At 41.0% G+C, this 14,066-nt stretch overlaps 1 protein-coding gene across 1 annotated transcript; it reads right to left on the bottom strand.

Moving 5' to 3' along the window:
- Nucleotides 1-687: 687 nt before the first annotated feature.
- Nucleotides 688-13,491, bottom strand: LOC115038357 (homeodomain-interacting protein kinase 1-like). Its single transcript, XM_029497216.1, has 8 exons — nucleotides 13,355-13,491; nucleotides 12,704-12,893; nucleotides 1,909-2,133; nucleotides 1,585-1,776; nucleotides 1,301-1,482; nucleotides 1,011-1,134; nucleotides 836-860; nucleotides 688-692 (listed from the first exon to the last, which is right to left on the bottom strand). The coding sequence occupies exons 1-8, from the start codon at nucleotides 13,489-13,491 to the stop codon at nucleotides 688-690; spliced, it is 1,080 nt and encodes a 359-aa protein (XP_029353076.1).
- Between the last annotated feature and the right edge of the window lie 575 nt (nucleotides 13,492-14,066).

Genomic DNA, 14,066 nt, shown 5'->3' with positions numbered 1-14,066 from the left:
GTCTCGGTGCTGTAAGACGGAGGTGTAATGTGGCGTTGGCGTTTGTGTGGCCTTCCGTAGGGAGCAGAATAATGGCGGTCAAAGGCAGACTTGATATTTTTGGATGGATGAGATGTTTTGTTTACATCCTCATCTTTATGATGGAGCTTTCTTTTTGCCCCTGACCTATCTGAATGTGTCGTCTGGTTAGCGGAGCAGGGGTGTTGGCTGACGTGTTTGAGCCGGACAAGGCCAGCGGTGCTACAGCGGGGCTGCCGTGGTAATGGACGCACAGATTTACCTGTTTTGTTGCAGAAGGCCTCCATCGTTTTAAAGCAAGACCTGTAATCCGTTTAGCAGCGTGGAGATGGAGCATGCCTTTCAGCATGTCCACAAACATCAACACATCAGCCATTTCTGCAGCTTTATCTGCATAATTATCAGTCTTGATGAGGCGGAGCTAAAACATGAACACACAACAATGGACTGAGGTTTTCCTCAGGACCGAGGGTAACTTCTCTGAGCTGAAGAAATAAGTTCAAGCTCAAAGTGTACGTAGAAAAAGACGAAAAAGAACACCTACATGCAGGATGCTATCCAGAGAGGTCAGCTTTAACCTTCTGCTATCCTGGGACTGAATCTTTGTGTCTTTGTATACCTGTTCTTGTGTCTAATAGTATATTTGTTAGCAATGACATTCTGAGCACATCAGGCTTGGACAAACACCAACACAGAGCATAAACATGAGAACAAGAAGGAAGCACATTTTGAGTAGGTACCTTAAGTTTCCAAAGAGAAGAGGCACATTGACGGCTTCTTTGGAAAAAGCGTGTGAGCAGATGATCCGGCGGCTGACCCTGCGTCTCCACGATGTACCTCATCTGTAAATACAACACATAAAGTAAGGGCTGGGAGCTTTTGATGAATTCTTTATGGATTCTTTTTCTATCCTATCTTCAGGCACATTAACTCTTATCATGTGTCCATGTTAAAAAAAAAAGATTTTTAAGAATCGCTGAAGTGCTGCTTACTACATCATATGATGAATTGCCAGGATAGAGCAGAGTGCCGATGTACAGAGCAGCAGCGATGCAGCCCAGAGACCACATATCTATGGCCTCTGTAAATGGGAGCCCCAAAATAATCTCTGGAGATCTGAGAGAGGACAAGAACCCAGAATCATACATTTATGAAAGCTACTGCCAATATTTTGGAGCACAATGAATTCTGCTGGCTTAACACCCTCATAAAGACATTGACAGTTAGTGTTAATGGATAGTGGGACAACGCTAAGAGATCAGCTATGATTGCAGTTACTCACCGGTATGGACGGCTCTGAATGTATGAGCACACCTTGGCTTTTGAAACCTCGCATGCCAGGCCAAAGTCAATCACTTTGACTCTGTATGGCTGCTGAATATGGTTGACCAACATCACATTTTCCAACTTGAGGTCTGCGTGTATTAATCTAATACTCTTCAAGTGTTCAAGTGCGTTGGCAAGCTGAAAAGTCATGAATATCACACATTTAACATTTATTTCAACTATTTATCAGCATTTTTCAATGTTTATACTGTTTACATCATAACACATTAGGGTTCTTGCCTGCTTTATGATGGGTCTGATCTCACTCAGAAAAAGGGGTCGAAAGAACCTTTCTTTCATGAAATCAAAGAGGCTTTTGTCCAGGAGTTCAAACTCAAGGCAAATGTAGCCATTGTTATTGAAAACCTGGTACCATTGAACAATGTCGCATTTGTCCGCGTTCAGTGATTTCAGCTTCTCAAGTATGACCACCTGTGGAGGTACGTCTGGTCAGGCAGATTCTAAATGAGCTTTGCAGCTAAGAACACAGCTGAATGAACCAAAATCTAAAGGATGACCATACAGCACAAGTCTAACTTTGATCGTCACGTAGAGCTTACGTACCTCCGCATTTGCCTTCTCAGCTTGGTCGTTCCTTTTCTTGACCATTTTGATGGCGACCGTCTTCGAGTCATCCATCCTTGTGCATTTTGCCACTTTTCCAAAGGTGCCCTCTCCCAAAATGGACTGCACCTGGTATCGGCAGGATTTGGAGCTGAGCCAGCCCCCTTCAACTAACTTGCCCTCCTGGACACATGGAGTGGGGGACGTCTTTGATGCCATCACAAGCTGAAAACAGGATGGATGTGGACACAATATTGTGTCACAATGTAAGAAATAGCATTCCCGTCAGAGGAATACTGTATAGGCATAGGAATACTCTACTGTCTAACTCTAAACTGTCTAACCCTAACCCTACGTTGAATCCAATGTTGTGAGGAAAAGTATCAATTCTAAGATAAGTTGGCAAACTGAACATACTTACCAATCACAGGATTTGATGTTAGAGGAAAATTCCAGTGCTGTCAAAAAAACGTCCAACGTAGAAAGATGGGTTAAAATGGAAAGGCAATCCAAAATCCAAATATGAAACGCTGGCTGTTGAAATGTGTCGTCACTGTCTGATGCACACACCGACTGTGGAGCTTGTTATTGTGCCTTGAAGTTGGTCATTCTGCTCTATGACATCATTTGCCTTTGATGTAACATTCCGAACAAAGATTCTGATGAAAACTAAACTGTGGAGTAAAGATCAACATGGTACATATGACATAAAATATGTGCACTAATAACACAAAAATGTAAACACTTTGATGAAACCTATTACAAACTGCTACTTACATACTGTACATATGCTTACAGCGGGGACATACGGCGTATGCATCCAAGTCCATGTTATCTACAATATTGTCCAAAGTTTGTGTGACCACCTTCCCTCTCTGTGACAGGAAACATTAGATTGAATAAGAAAAATAGAATTGTAGATATTTTTAAGAGTATATAGAGCCATACAAACCTTATTATGGATATCTCATTCTGATTAAAGTCATATCTTCCCACAGAGGACATGTCATGATCACTCTCGACACAGCAGCATGCGATACAGAGCGGAAACTTTTACCTGCAATGTTATTGGATTTAAAACTTTGTCCAAAAGACAGCAAATGGCAGTAACAAAAAAAAAAAAAAAAAGAATATTTATTTAACCTCTTTTGTATAACAACTGCCAGTTGGCTTTTCAACACAGAACTTGTTAGAAAGCAACTGAGCTGACCAGACGGCTCTAAAGACGGCTCTAATCTGACTTTTAGCTCTTTTTCTTTTTCTAAGCTGTTTAAATGTGCCTCCTGTTTGCTGCTGAGCAGGAAGTATTTTGCTGTGCCTCTTTAGAGATTTATCTCTAAAAACAGCTGCTGGTTGTGGTTGAAAATGATGCTATGAATGAACCAAAACCATAAAAGCTGCAAATCAGAGCAAGATAAGCTGAACCATACACTGTAAAAAAAAAACTGTAAAATCCTGGCAGTGGCTGTGGTTGCCAGAATTTTACTGTAGAAAATACAGTCACAACGTATGATGCATTACAGTTTGCTGTTCTGGCCTCCGTAAATTTCACAGTAGTATTTGTTTACGGTAATTTACTGTGAAAACAACAGATATACTACTAGTGCACAACAGTCGACTTTGTCGGGCACCAGTGGGAGTAATTTGGAGATTGGCAATCAATATGAATGATTATGAAAGTGATTATTGATGTCTAAAATATTTACTATCAGTAGTACACTTCGGGGCACCACCCTGTTCCCAGGTGTAACCCTGGTTTCTGGATGGGTAGCGTGCCAGGGGTGTTGCGGTGTTGCGGGTTACAAGGTTGTAAATAATTCTTCAATGAAAAATGCACCGTTACGGCAGGACAGGAAGACTTTATTTTACTTCACTTACAGGTCAAGTTCACCGACGAAGCAACGTGCACGAGGGCAGAGCCAGAACTCTCTGGTGTCTGTATTATCAGGCAGGCGGTACCTACATCATGTAATATAATAAAAATAATGAAAAGTGGAACAACATAAAATGTATAATTAAAATAATAAACACACAATCTACATGGAGTGAACTCGAACTCGACTGACTGTTATGAATCCAGCAATTGTCACAATTATAGCCACAATAATCACAAACAACGGTTTAAAACATAACATAATTTATTCACAGAAATAATTACTCAAAATAACATCACTCTGGATAAATGGCTGTTATAGTCTGATTATTTAATGACACACATGGGAAGCACTCTCCTTGTGGAGAGCCACCTAAAAAGAGAATCAAGAAGCCAAAGAGAGGAGAAGTTCATTTCCTTAGCAGATCAGGAGGAAAACATCACTCCACACACACAGTCCCTTCACCACAAAGCATCCTGAGTGGGAATCATCTTGGAGGGAAACATTGTAATGGATGTTGACAGTCTGCTCCAGGCCATATACATTGTCTTTGGACTTACCTATGCACTGCATCTCAATTACCCAAAGTACATGAAGAACACGTTGGTCTTTTTCAACAGATACTTACGAACTTGGGTAAATCAGATCTGAAACCTAAACTTCTAACACTCAAGAATCAGCTGGAATAGAATAGAAAATACAGAACACAACACTCTTCCCAAGTCGTCAAAGGTGTTTTAAATTGGACCCCAAGAAGGTGCAGAGACAGGGAGTTTAGTCCAAGTTGGTTTATTGCAGACCAAAAAAAGAAGAACAGGGCTGGTGGTGGCTGTAGACGGCTGGCAAACAGAGGCTGCACTGGAGGACACAGAAGTACTGGAGGTCCCCAGGAGAACTGCAAAAAACCAGAGGACCAGGGGAGTACAGGAAAAAGGAGGTCTGCCTCAGAACTCACAAAAGATAGTTTAGGAGCTAAGCTCAGCGTTACCAACAGGAATAATCCGGCACAGGAGCGGAGACTTGACCAGGCTTTTATGGCAGGACTGATTAGTGGATGTGAAACAGGTGAGCCTCGTCACAGAGCTGCACAACCAACCGGTGAGCCTCATTGCAGAGCCAGACAACCAGCCACGCCCTCCACAGCACACTCACTGTGCCTGAAAAACAGAAAGAGGAGGGGTAGGGAGAGAGAACAGAAAAAGAAACCCACAACAAAACTACAACCATGACAAGGTAATTTTTTTTTAAATAACTGGCAGTAAAAAACCTATTAGCAATTGGCAGTGAAAAAGAAAAAAACTAAATAATTGTTGCCTACATTACAACATGTTAATTACCACTTTAATCAACAGGAATTTAAGAGAGAGGGAAAGGAGAGAAGGACAGACTGAAAAAAGTTATGAGGGATCATTTCAAGGGCATCTTTAAAATCTATTGACAATTGCAGGATGGATGGAGGATGTCATTCTGAAGGTTTTGCGAATTCCTCTGCTTCCCCAGCTCTCTTTCTCTCGAGACGTTCTGTTTTTCTTTTAAATCTTGGAGCATTTGCCTCCTTATTTAGGGTTAGGGTATAGGGATGATTACCACGATTAGACATTTGAGGATAGGGTTAGGGCGGGAGAACTGAGCCTGTCCTCGGTTGAGGACAGGAGGTTTTTCTTTATTAGAGGCATCCCAAATGTTGCATTCCTCTTCATCTTGCTTTGCTCCACCCCAAACCCTGTCCTGATCATGTCATGGAAGACCTGCACCCCTCTGATTTAGGATTAAGGGGTATAGGGATGATTACCACGATTAGACATTCTTGAATAACTTCTGATAGGAAGGTGGTAGAGACATGAAACCGAGCTCTAACCCCTCCAAAACAGAGACCGATGCTCCTCTCCTCTGCAGCTGTAGGTAACAATTGTAACTGTGGCCTGGATACTGAGGGTCCGTCGTTCTCTATAACAAAGCCTCTCCACCTCCCTCTGAAGCTCCGCAGCCCCGCAAGAAACCTGGCGAGGTTTTACTATTTCTTATTTGAAATTAAATAATAAATAAATAATAAATAAGTTAATAATAATTAATAATAATACATAAATAATTAATAATAATAAATACATTAATAATAATAGTTAATAATAATACACAAATAATTAATAATAGATACATAAATAATAATAGTTAATAATAAATAATTAAATAAATAGTAACATAAAAATCAACTGATTCCCCTTAAAAAGAAAAAAATGTATAATAGGCCTTATCATGCACCACCTTGCTCCAGATGTTTTTGTAGGATTCTTCTCCTTGATACCTCCATTTCTGGACTTCCCAAATCTCAGCAGCGTGACTTTGGGTTGGGAAGACAAATAGCATCAATTTGTCTTCCCGCCGTGTGGTTGCGGGTTTAGAAGTGTGAATCTTGACTTTCAGCTGGTACACCACAAACTGGGGTTAGGGTAAGGGTTAGGTTGTGGTTTTAGGCCGGCAGAGACAACCCCCGTGAGGTTGGTAAGGGTTAGGGTTGCAGATCAGGTTACTGTTGATTAGGATGTTGCGGGCAGCCAGGTCTCGGTTGGGTTAGGGGTTAGGTTACTGTTAGTATGGGGGGAAGAGACTCCAAGAAGCAGGCTGCAGGCCAGAGCAGGGGGAGGCTGGGTTTGGCACAGAGTTGGTCATGGACTGTGGCACTTTATCGTTTATGAGTTCCACGCACTCGCTGGGAAAGAAGCCAACCTGAAAGCCATGCTTTCCCCTCCACCACGTGGTGTCTTCTTTAGGGGGCATGTCTGTCACTGACACAATGTCTTAAAACGTCCTCAAACTGACAGAACACTAAGTCAATGTCGTGGTCATGGAAGGGTTAGGGTTAGGTTTTGTGTAGGGAGGCACTCGCACTTCCCAGGGGCCCCCGGACCCCCTCCCCAAATAGATATTAAGTGTTTTTATTTTTATATTTAAAATTAAATTAAATAAAAATAAAAACTGAAATAATAATCAACATAAAACTCATTAACAGGGTAACGTTTCGAGTCTGTGTCTGTCAGGTTATTTAGTCATCCATTCCGATGTTACGGGAGAGGTAAGACATGGAGTCTGGGTTAGGTTGGGGGACTGAAGCTCTTCTCCTGGTTCGTACAGATGATCATTTTCCAAAAAAGTGTGCTGTTGCATGAAGGCGGGTCTTGTCGTTTCTTGGTGCTTCCCCAGCTAGCTAACTAACTAACGGTTAGGGTCCATATCTCGGGAACGGAAGGTCGTAGAGACACGGGACCAAGACCAGCGCGTTCGGGTTCGGGTTAGGGTTAGGGTTAGAGGGTTAGGGTTAGGGGTTAGGTGCTTTGAAGAAATGAGATCTCCACCCCCCCTGGGAGGGGGTGGAAGTGGCACCGTCCGTCCACCTGGTGGCTCCTCCCCACTGGACCCGATTAGGCTGTTGGCGGCGGCGACCATATTGGACTTCAGTCCAACCGCCTTGTCCCATTGTTATTGTCTTCTTATCTTGTGGAAGTGGGAATTGTGGAATTTCAGTAGGGGGCAGTGTTGCACCAGTTTTGCACCACCCAAAAAAGCTGTAGATCAGAATTTGGATGATAAATGCTATTATGGACTTTTTCCTTATAAAGCCCATAATGACATTTGATTGGGAATTTTAGCCAATATTGAGCTGTGTGATTTTATACCTAAATTAACAGATTTTTTACTTTTTTTTTTTTTTTCTTGATTTCAATCCTACATGCCAGGCAAGGTGAGGACGCGCCAGCCATCCGAGACAGGCCAGACACGCCGACCGTCCCAACACTGTGAGACAAAAAAAATTCACAACTACCTTGTTTCAACATTTATTTTTCCATGATCATGTAGAATTCTCATGTTGAAATAGTGTTGAATTGAATATTTGTTTGCACTTCTCATCCCAAAGATGTCCGTCCGGGACATGCCAGTCATCCTTCCGGGACACGCCAGACATGCCAGCCGTCCCAAAATTAGATCAGTATAATTAATTAATTATTAAATATTAATATATTATATTAATATATTATATTAATATATATACATATATATATATATCTATATAATATATAGATATATATATATTAAATATTAAATCTATCTTTAGATTTAAAATGTATATATATAAAAAAATTATAAAAATAAAAAAATTATTTTTCTATATGAAACAATAAAAATGATATATTGGTTAATTCCTAATAATTTTCCTAAAAAAATATATAAAAAAATGGTGTTTATAGGGTTAAAAAAGGTTAAAACATTAAAAAAGACGATTGACGAACTTTAAAAAATAACCGAATAAGAAACCAACTGGAAGAGTATAAATAGGACAAACCACAGAGAGCTCATTTCACTGTTGGTTTTCGGAGGGACAACATTCCAGCAATTAAAACCAGCCATTCTTTTTTCTTATTTTATGATAATTATTAGCTTTTTTGCTAATTGTCTTTTAATTTAAGTGTGCCTCGCCTGAAGAAGACCCCTGCGAGGGTCGAAATGTCGCGTTTAGGCACACTTTTTCTTTTTCTTTTTTTAAAAAAAATATATAAAAAGTTGTAATTTCATTTTTGCTTTTTTCATTAAAAAGACAATTTTTGAAAAAATAAAAAGGACACAGTTTTTTTTCAATTTGAATTTTATTTAAAAAAAAAAGACAACAAATACAACAAAAAAAGAAAAAAAAGAAGACAATAACAATGGGACAAGGCGGTTGGACTGAAGTCCAATATGGTCGCCGCCGCCAACAGCCCAACCGGGTCCAGTGGGGAGGAGCCAACAGGTGGACGGACGGTGCCACTTCCACCCCCTCCCAGGGGAGGTGGAGATCTCATTTCTTCAAAGCACCTAACCCCTAACCCTAACCCTCTAACCCTAATTTTAACCTTAATTTCATTCTTAACCCTAATTTTTATTTTTTTATTTTTTTTATTTTAAGTAAAATAAACTAGTAATTTAATAATTTAGGGATTAAAAATATTTTTAGGAAAAATAAATAAATAAATAGGAAATATCATAATTAAAATACAAATAAATAAATAAGTTATATAATAAATAAGAGTTAAAAATAATAATTTCATTTTATTTGGAGATTATTGGGTTAATATTAAAAAGAAAGGGAAGAAAAGAAAAAAGTACTAAGGATAAAACCAAAAAATAAAATAAAGAGAAAAGACGAAAAGACAAAATAACTCAAAAAACAGAGGATATAAAAGGGAGACGCTCAAGAGAAAAACCTCATTATCGGTTAGACTTTTGAGTGGAACACAGCATCCAGCCATTCTTTCCAAAGAGTTTTTTGTGTGCTTTTCTTTTTGGACCTGAGGAAGACCCATACAGATCGAAACGTTGTCCTTTTTTTGTTTATTATTATTTTCAAGAAGCACACCTTCCTTATTTCATTAAAAATATTTAAATAATTTAATATTTCATTTTTTTAATAAATAAATAAATAAATAAATAAATAAATAAATAAATTAAAAATCACAAATAAAAAAAGAAAGGTACCCTCTACAAATGGGTCCTTTCTTTGAGGATGGTTGGATGCTGGTCCAGCGGGGCAGACGCCACCAGCGGACCCGCGAGCCTGCACGGGACCGGGATGAGGGTTGGTCTAGGGGGTGGATGGAGAGTGCATCTCCCGCCTCCAGATGGAGACGGGTTCAGTACCCCTATCCTAACCCTAACCCTAAACCCTAACCCTAACCCTAACCCTAATCGTGGTAATCATCCCTTTTCCTAACCCTAACCCTAATGAGCCTTTTGTCCCCCAAACCTAACCCTAACATGCAACATGTTGGTAGCCAAACCCATTTCTATCTTGTGGTAGAGTGAGGACCCTCAGAAAATCCCCAGAAAGATGTGTTGCAAAGAGTCTGCACTTTGAATCCGTTGTCACACAAATACAGACACATAATAAATTGCCGCTGCCTCCAAGATTGAGGTTAACCTAAAACACAGTTTCAAAACAAACTTACATTCTAAAAACAGTTTCAACAGAGTGGGCGGAGCTCGGGAGAGTATATAAGGCCAAGCAAGGCTTAGACACTCACTTCTTCTCTTTTTGCTTTTGGGGAAACATCACTGTGCACTTAGCCTGAGGAAGACCAAGACAAGTCAAAACATTTCAACCCTGCGCACAGGCCTATTTTGTTCTTTTTGTTTGGGGTTTTACTATTTGATTAGTTTTAAAAAGAAATACGAAAAAACAAAGTTGTACTTCAACAAATAAGTACTTCTTTTCCTGTAGTTGTTCCCTAACCTTGACAGTGAATCTGGACATACCAATGAATGTTACAGATGAACTTTGGGATGTGGGCGTTGAAAACACAAGTTTTCTTGATGCATTTGAGAAGTTCAGCTGTGTGGAAGATTTCATGCACAGTGATTTGTATGTGGGACTGCATTCAACAACAGTGTCCTATCCCCATCATTTTCTGAAATACATGTTTGATGTGGATGGAATTGTTATAGAGTTTGAAAAACTGCAAGGGCTGCTAGGTGGGCTGCACCATATCTTTCTTCCACGTTTCAAAGCACCTTTGCTAAAGCCACATTACCACATCATAAAGAAACATGAAGACTTGACTAAATACAGTCCAGATGGCATCCGTGCCCTCAAAAATGCTGTGGGACACAAACTTGGATAAGTAGATGGTGGATACTACCTACTGTTAACTGTATTCCCATCTGACAAAACAGCACCAGACACAAGGCTGTTCAGAAAAGACCTCTACAACATTTTGGCCACAGAGTTGCTCAATACAGTGACTGGAAACTTCAGACAGTTACTTGCCAACCTATCCCCAAAGGATATGAGCAGACCCACTATCCAAAAGCAGGTCTGTGATGACCAGTGATGACTTGATAGGTGTCCTTGGAAAAGAAAGCAAGGTTACATTTCTGCAGCTCTACGCGGACTCCCCACATGCATATGTTCAGATGCCATTCAAGCACCCAGTAAGTGGTGCAATTGTTACATGTGGCTTGTAACATCGGAGTGGATGACTAAATAACCTGACAGACACAGACTCGAAACGTTACCCTGTTAATGGGTTTTATGTTGATTATTATTTCAGTTTTTATTTTTATTTAATTTAATTTTAAATATAAAAATAAAAACACTTAATATCTATTTGGGGAGGGGGTCGGGGGGCCCCTGGGAAGTGCGAGCGCCTCCCTACACAAAACCTAACCCTAACCCTTCCATGACCACGACATTGACTTAGTGTTCTGTCAATTTGAGGACGTAACCTAACCCCTAACCCAACCGAGACCTGGCTGCCCGCAACATCCTAATCAACAGTAACCTGGTCTGAAACCCTAACCCTTACCAACCTCACGGGGGTTGTCTCTGCCGGCCTAAAACCACAACCTAACCCTTACCCTAACCCCAGTTTGTGGTGTACCAGCTGAAAGTCAAGATTCACACCTCTAAACCCGCAACCACACGGCGGGAAGACAAATTGATGCTATTTGTCTTCCCGCAGCCACTACCCTAACCCTTTACCTGATTAGCATGACACCGGTGAAGCCAGCAGACGGAAAATCACGCTGCTGAGATTTGGGAAGTCCAGAAATGGAGGTATCAAGGAGAAGAATCCTACAAAAACATCTGGAGCAAGGTGGTGCATGATAAGGCCTATTATACATTTTTTTCTTTTTAAGGGGAATCAGTTGATTTTTATGTTACTATTTATTTAATTATTTATTATTAACTATTATTATTTATGTATTTATTATTATTAATTATTTATGTATTATTATTAATTATTATTAACTTATTTATTATTTATTTATTATTTAATTTCAAATAAGAAATAGTAAAACCTCGCCAGGTTTCTTGCGGGGCTGCGGAGCTTCAGAGGGAGGTGGAGAGGCTCTGTTATAGGGAACGACAGCTGCAGAGGAGAGGAGCATCGATCTCTGTTTTGGACACACCAAACTTCGTCACTGTCCCCGTCATCCTCCTCGTATTCCCTCCACTGACCAACTGAACTAAACCAATCTGAAACCTGAGAAAGTGTACCTCCTTAAGGGTGTCTTACATCTTAGATCTTTAGCAAAATATGTAAATTTAATATACTGGCCCAGCTTTTTCATAAACACAAAAGTTTCATTTAGGCAAGTCTGCATTGGTGGTTGCAAAACGTTGCATGAATTATGACATTGATTAAAGAATATTCTTCAACTAAAATATCACTCTTTATAAAACCGAGAATAATAAACCTACAAATACCTTGCCACAATGTACGGGTATTTTTTACATTTCCAGAAGAGAGAGACAACAGTCAAAGTTATACAGTAAAATATATATATATAGTAAGCATAATGTCCATCTATATCATCATATTTTAATGTCTAATAATCTAAACATCTAAATAATCAATCTATGTCTAATATTTTAATGGATCTAATAATTATAATTATAAATGACACCTCTTTTATCTATAACCACGGAGAGTTTTTGAAGCAGGGACCAGATTTTTTTCACACTATTAATCCAGGAAGATATTCCAGGAGGAACAGAAACAATATTACATTGGAAAAGAGAACAGATCTTACGGTTATTTTTACAGCCATATGGGTTGAAGCATACTTTGCCAACTGGTGAGCCAGATACATCAGTAAAGGGAACATCAAGCACAGAAACAGAGATCAGCCAACACACTGATAGTTTTATTATGACGGTGAAATTAACGTAGCCTGGGCTACTGCAGTTAGCCCGGTGTGACTTTTTTCCCATTTCGCTTTCAGTACATCCAGCTGTGTTTTCATTTGCGTTTCTTCCGTAAGTACGCACGGTAACATAGCAACCACGCACGACTCGGTCGTGAATCAGCGTAAAGGGGAACAGGAACCTGGGGGGAACCAAATCGGGTGACACACCGGCTCCCTCAGACCGCCGCGGCACCTCAACGCACCGCCAAACTTTCCACCGGAGCTATGCAGATGCAGTCCGTGGAACTCGCCCGAGCTGGCAGGACTCCAGCCGCGGACTCCGCCGCATCCCCGGACCGAATCCTACCGGACAGGATCGCCGAATCATCGATCGTGGCACCGTCACCAGATCCAGCAGACCGAGGCTCCAGCGGAGGGAGGGTGCTGCACCACCTACACACAGTGTACAGTCAAATGACCACGATTTTTGTATGAAGGTCCGCATATTAAATAAAATTATGACGGCGGTCCATCATTTGATGAATGTATAGGCGGATGAAGCCCCGCCCACAATAAGCCGCATGACACACATACTGGCTTCATTCATAAAACCAGCAGTGTGTAATGACAACACTTACCTTTTGGTTGAAGGCAATGCCAGAAACTGGCAACACACCGCACTACTAATCCTCCAAAATCACTACACTGAGGTTATTGAAAATGAAATCAATAAAGTGATTATCTGTAGGGAGCCTGACTGGCATGGCCCCTTTGAGGTATCCTCCTCCTGGACCAGGCGCAAACTGGGTCGCTGGCTTAAGTCAGAGTCTGTACCTTGTACCTTGAATTTTTATTCACCGTCCCTCATCTGTGTATATATATGTGTATGGTTTTGCCTTGGGAATTGCTGTTACCCTCCTTTCCACTGGGCGGCGGTGTTGAGATTGTTGACTGACCCCTGACCTCTGGCACCGCGATATTCCAATTTGCCAGAGACGTTAACATCAGTCTCCTCCCCATCTACCTGCAAGAAAGACACATCGGACGGCATTCCTGATGGTATTCATGCTAACCTTGCTTATATATTCAGAAATTGTGTTGTAAGCCTGAAGAAGGTCAAATTCAGTGACCGAAACGTAGCGCTCATCCTGTACTGAGTCTCATTTGTTTTTTGTTTTATTTTTCAATAAATATCGTTCTGAGAAGAATTCCAGTCTTCCGCGATGTTTTTGAATCACTCTATTGTTTTTAAAACCTCTCCCCTTTAATTCGGGGACATTTTTTACACGCACCGAGACGCGTATGGGATGCCACAGCACGAGAGGGACGGTGATTGGACCATAGTCCGCTACGGCCGCCGCCGGCGTCCCATCCAGCACGCCGCGGACACACAAGGCTCCGACTCTAATCAGCCCCGGACATTTAAACGGATCCTCGGAAGCATCCGGCCACCGGACCACCGTTCCATCCACGGCTCAACTCACCGGGCTGGGACTCGGCGCCGGGATCCCCTGCCACTTCAACCCGACCGACCGGCACACAGAGTCCTATCGGAGGACTAACCCGAACCCTTAAAGGTCCGTATCTTGAACAAGATTATTATAGCGGCTCATCACCTTATCAATG

This window comes from Echeneis naucrates, unplaced genomic scaffold (genome assembly GCF_900963305.1).
Source record: "Echeneis naucrates unplaced genomic scaffold, fEcheNa1.1, whole genome shotgun sequence".
Lineage (NCBI taxonomy): Eukaryota > Metazoa > Chordata > Actinopteri > Carangiformes > Echeneidae > Echeneis > Echeneis naucrates.
This window is presented reverse-complemented; position numbering and strand designations above follow the sequence as displayed.

Excerpts from the sequence above, each read along its gene's own strand:
- LOC115038357 (XM_029497216.1), bottom strand. The coding sequence starts at position 13,491 with ATGCCGTCCGATGTGTCTTTCTTGCAGGTAGATGGGGAGGAGACTGAT. Across the intron at positions 12,894-13,354 it reads GCCGCCCAGTGGAAAGGAGG|GTGGTGCAGCACCCTCCCTC; the intron begins GTAACAGCAATT and ends CACTGTGTGTAG. Across the intron at positions 1,135-1,300 it reads ATTCAGAGCCGTCCATACCG|ATCTCCAGAGATTATTTTGG; the intron begins GTGAGTAACTGC and ends GTCCTCTCTCAG.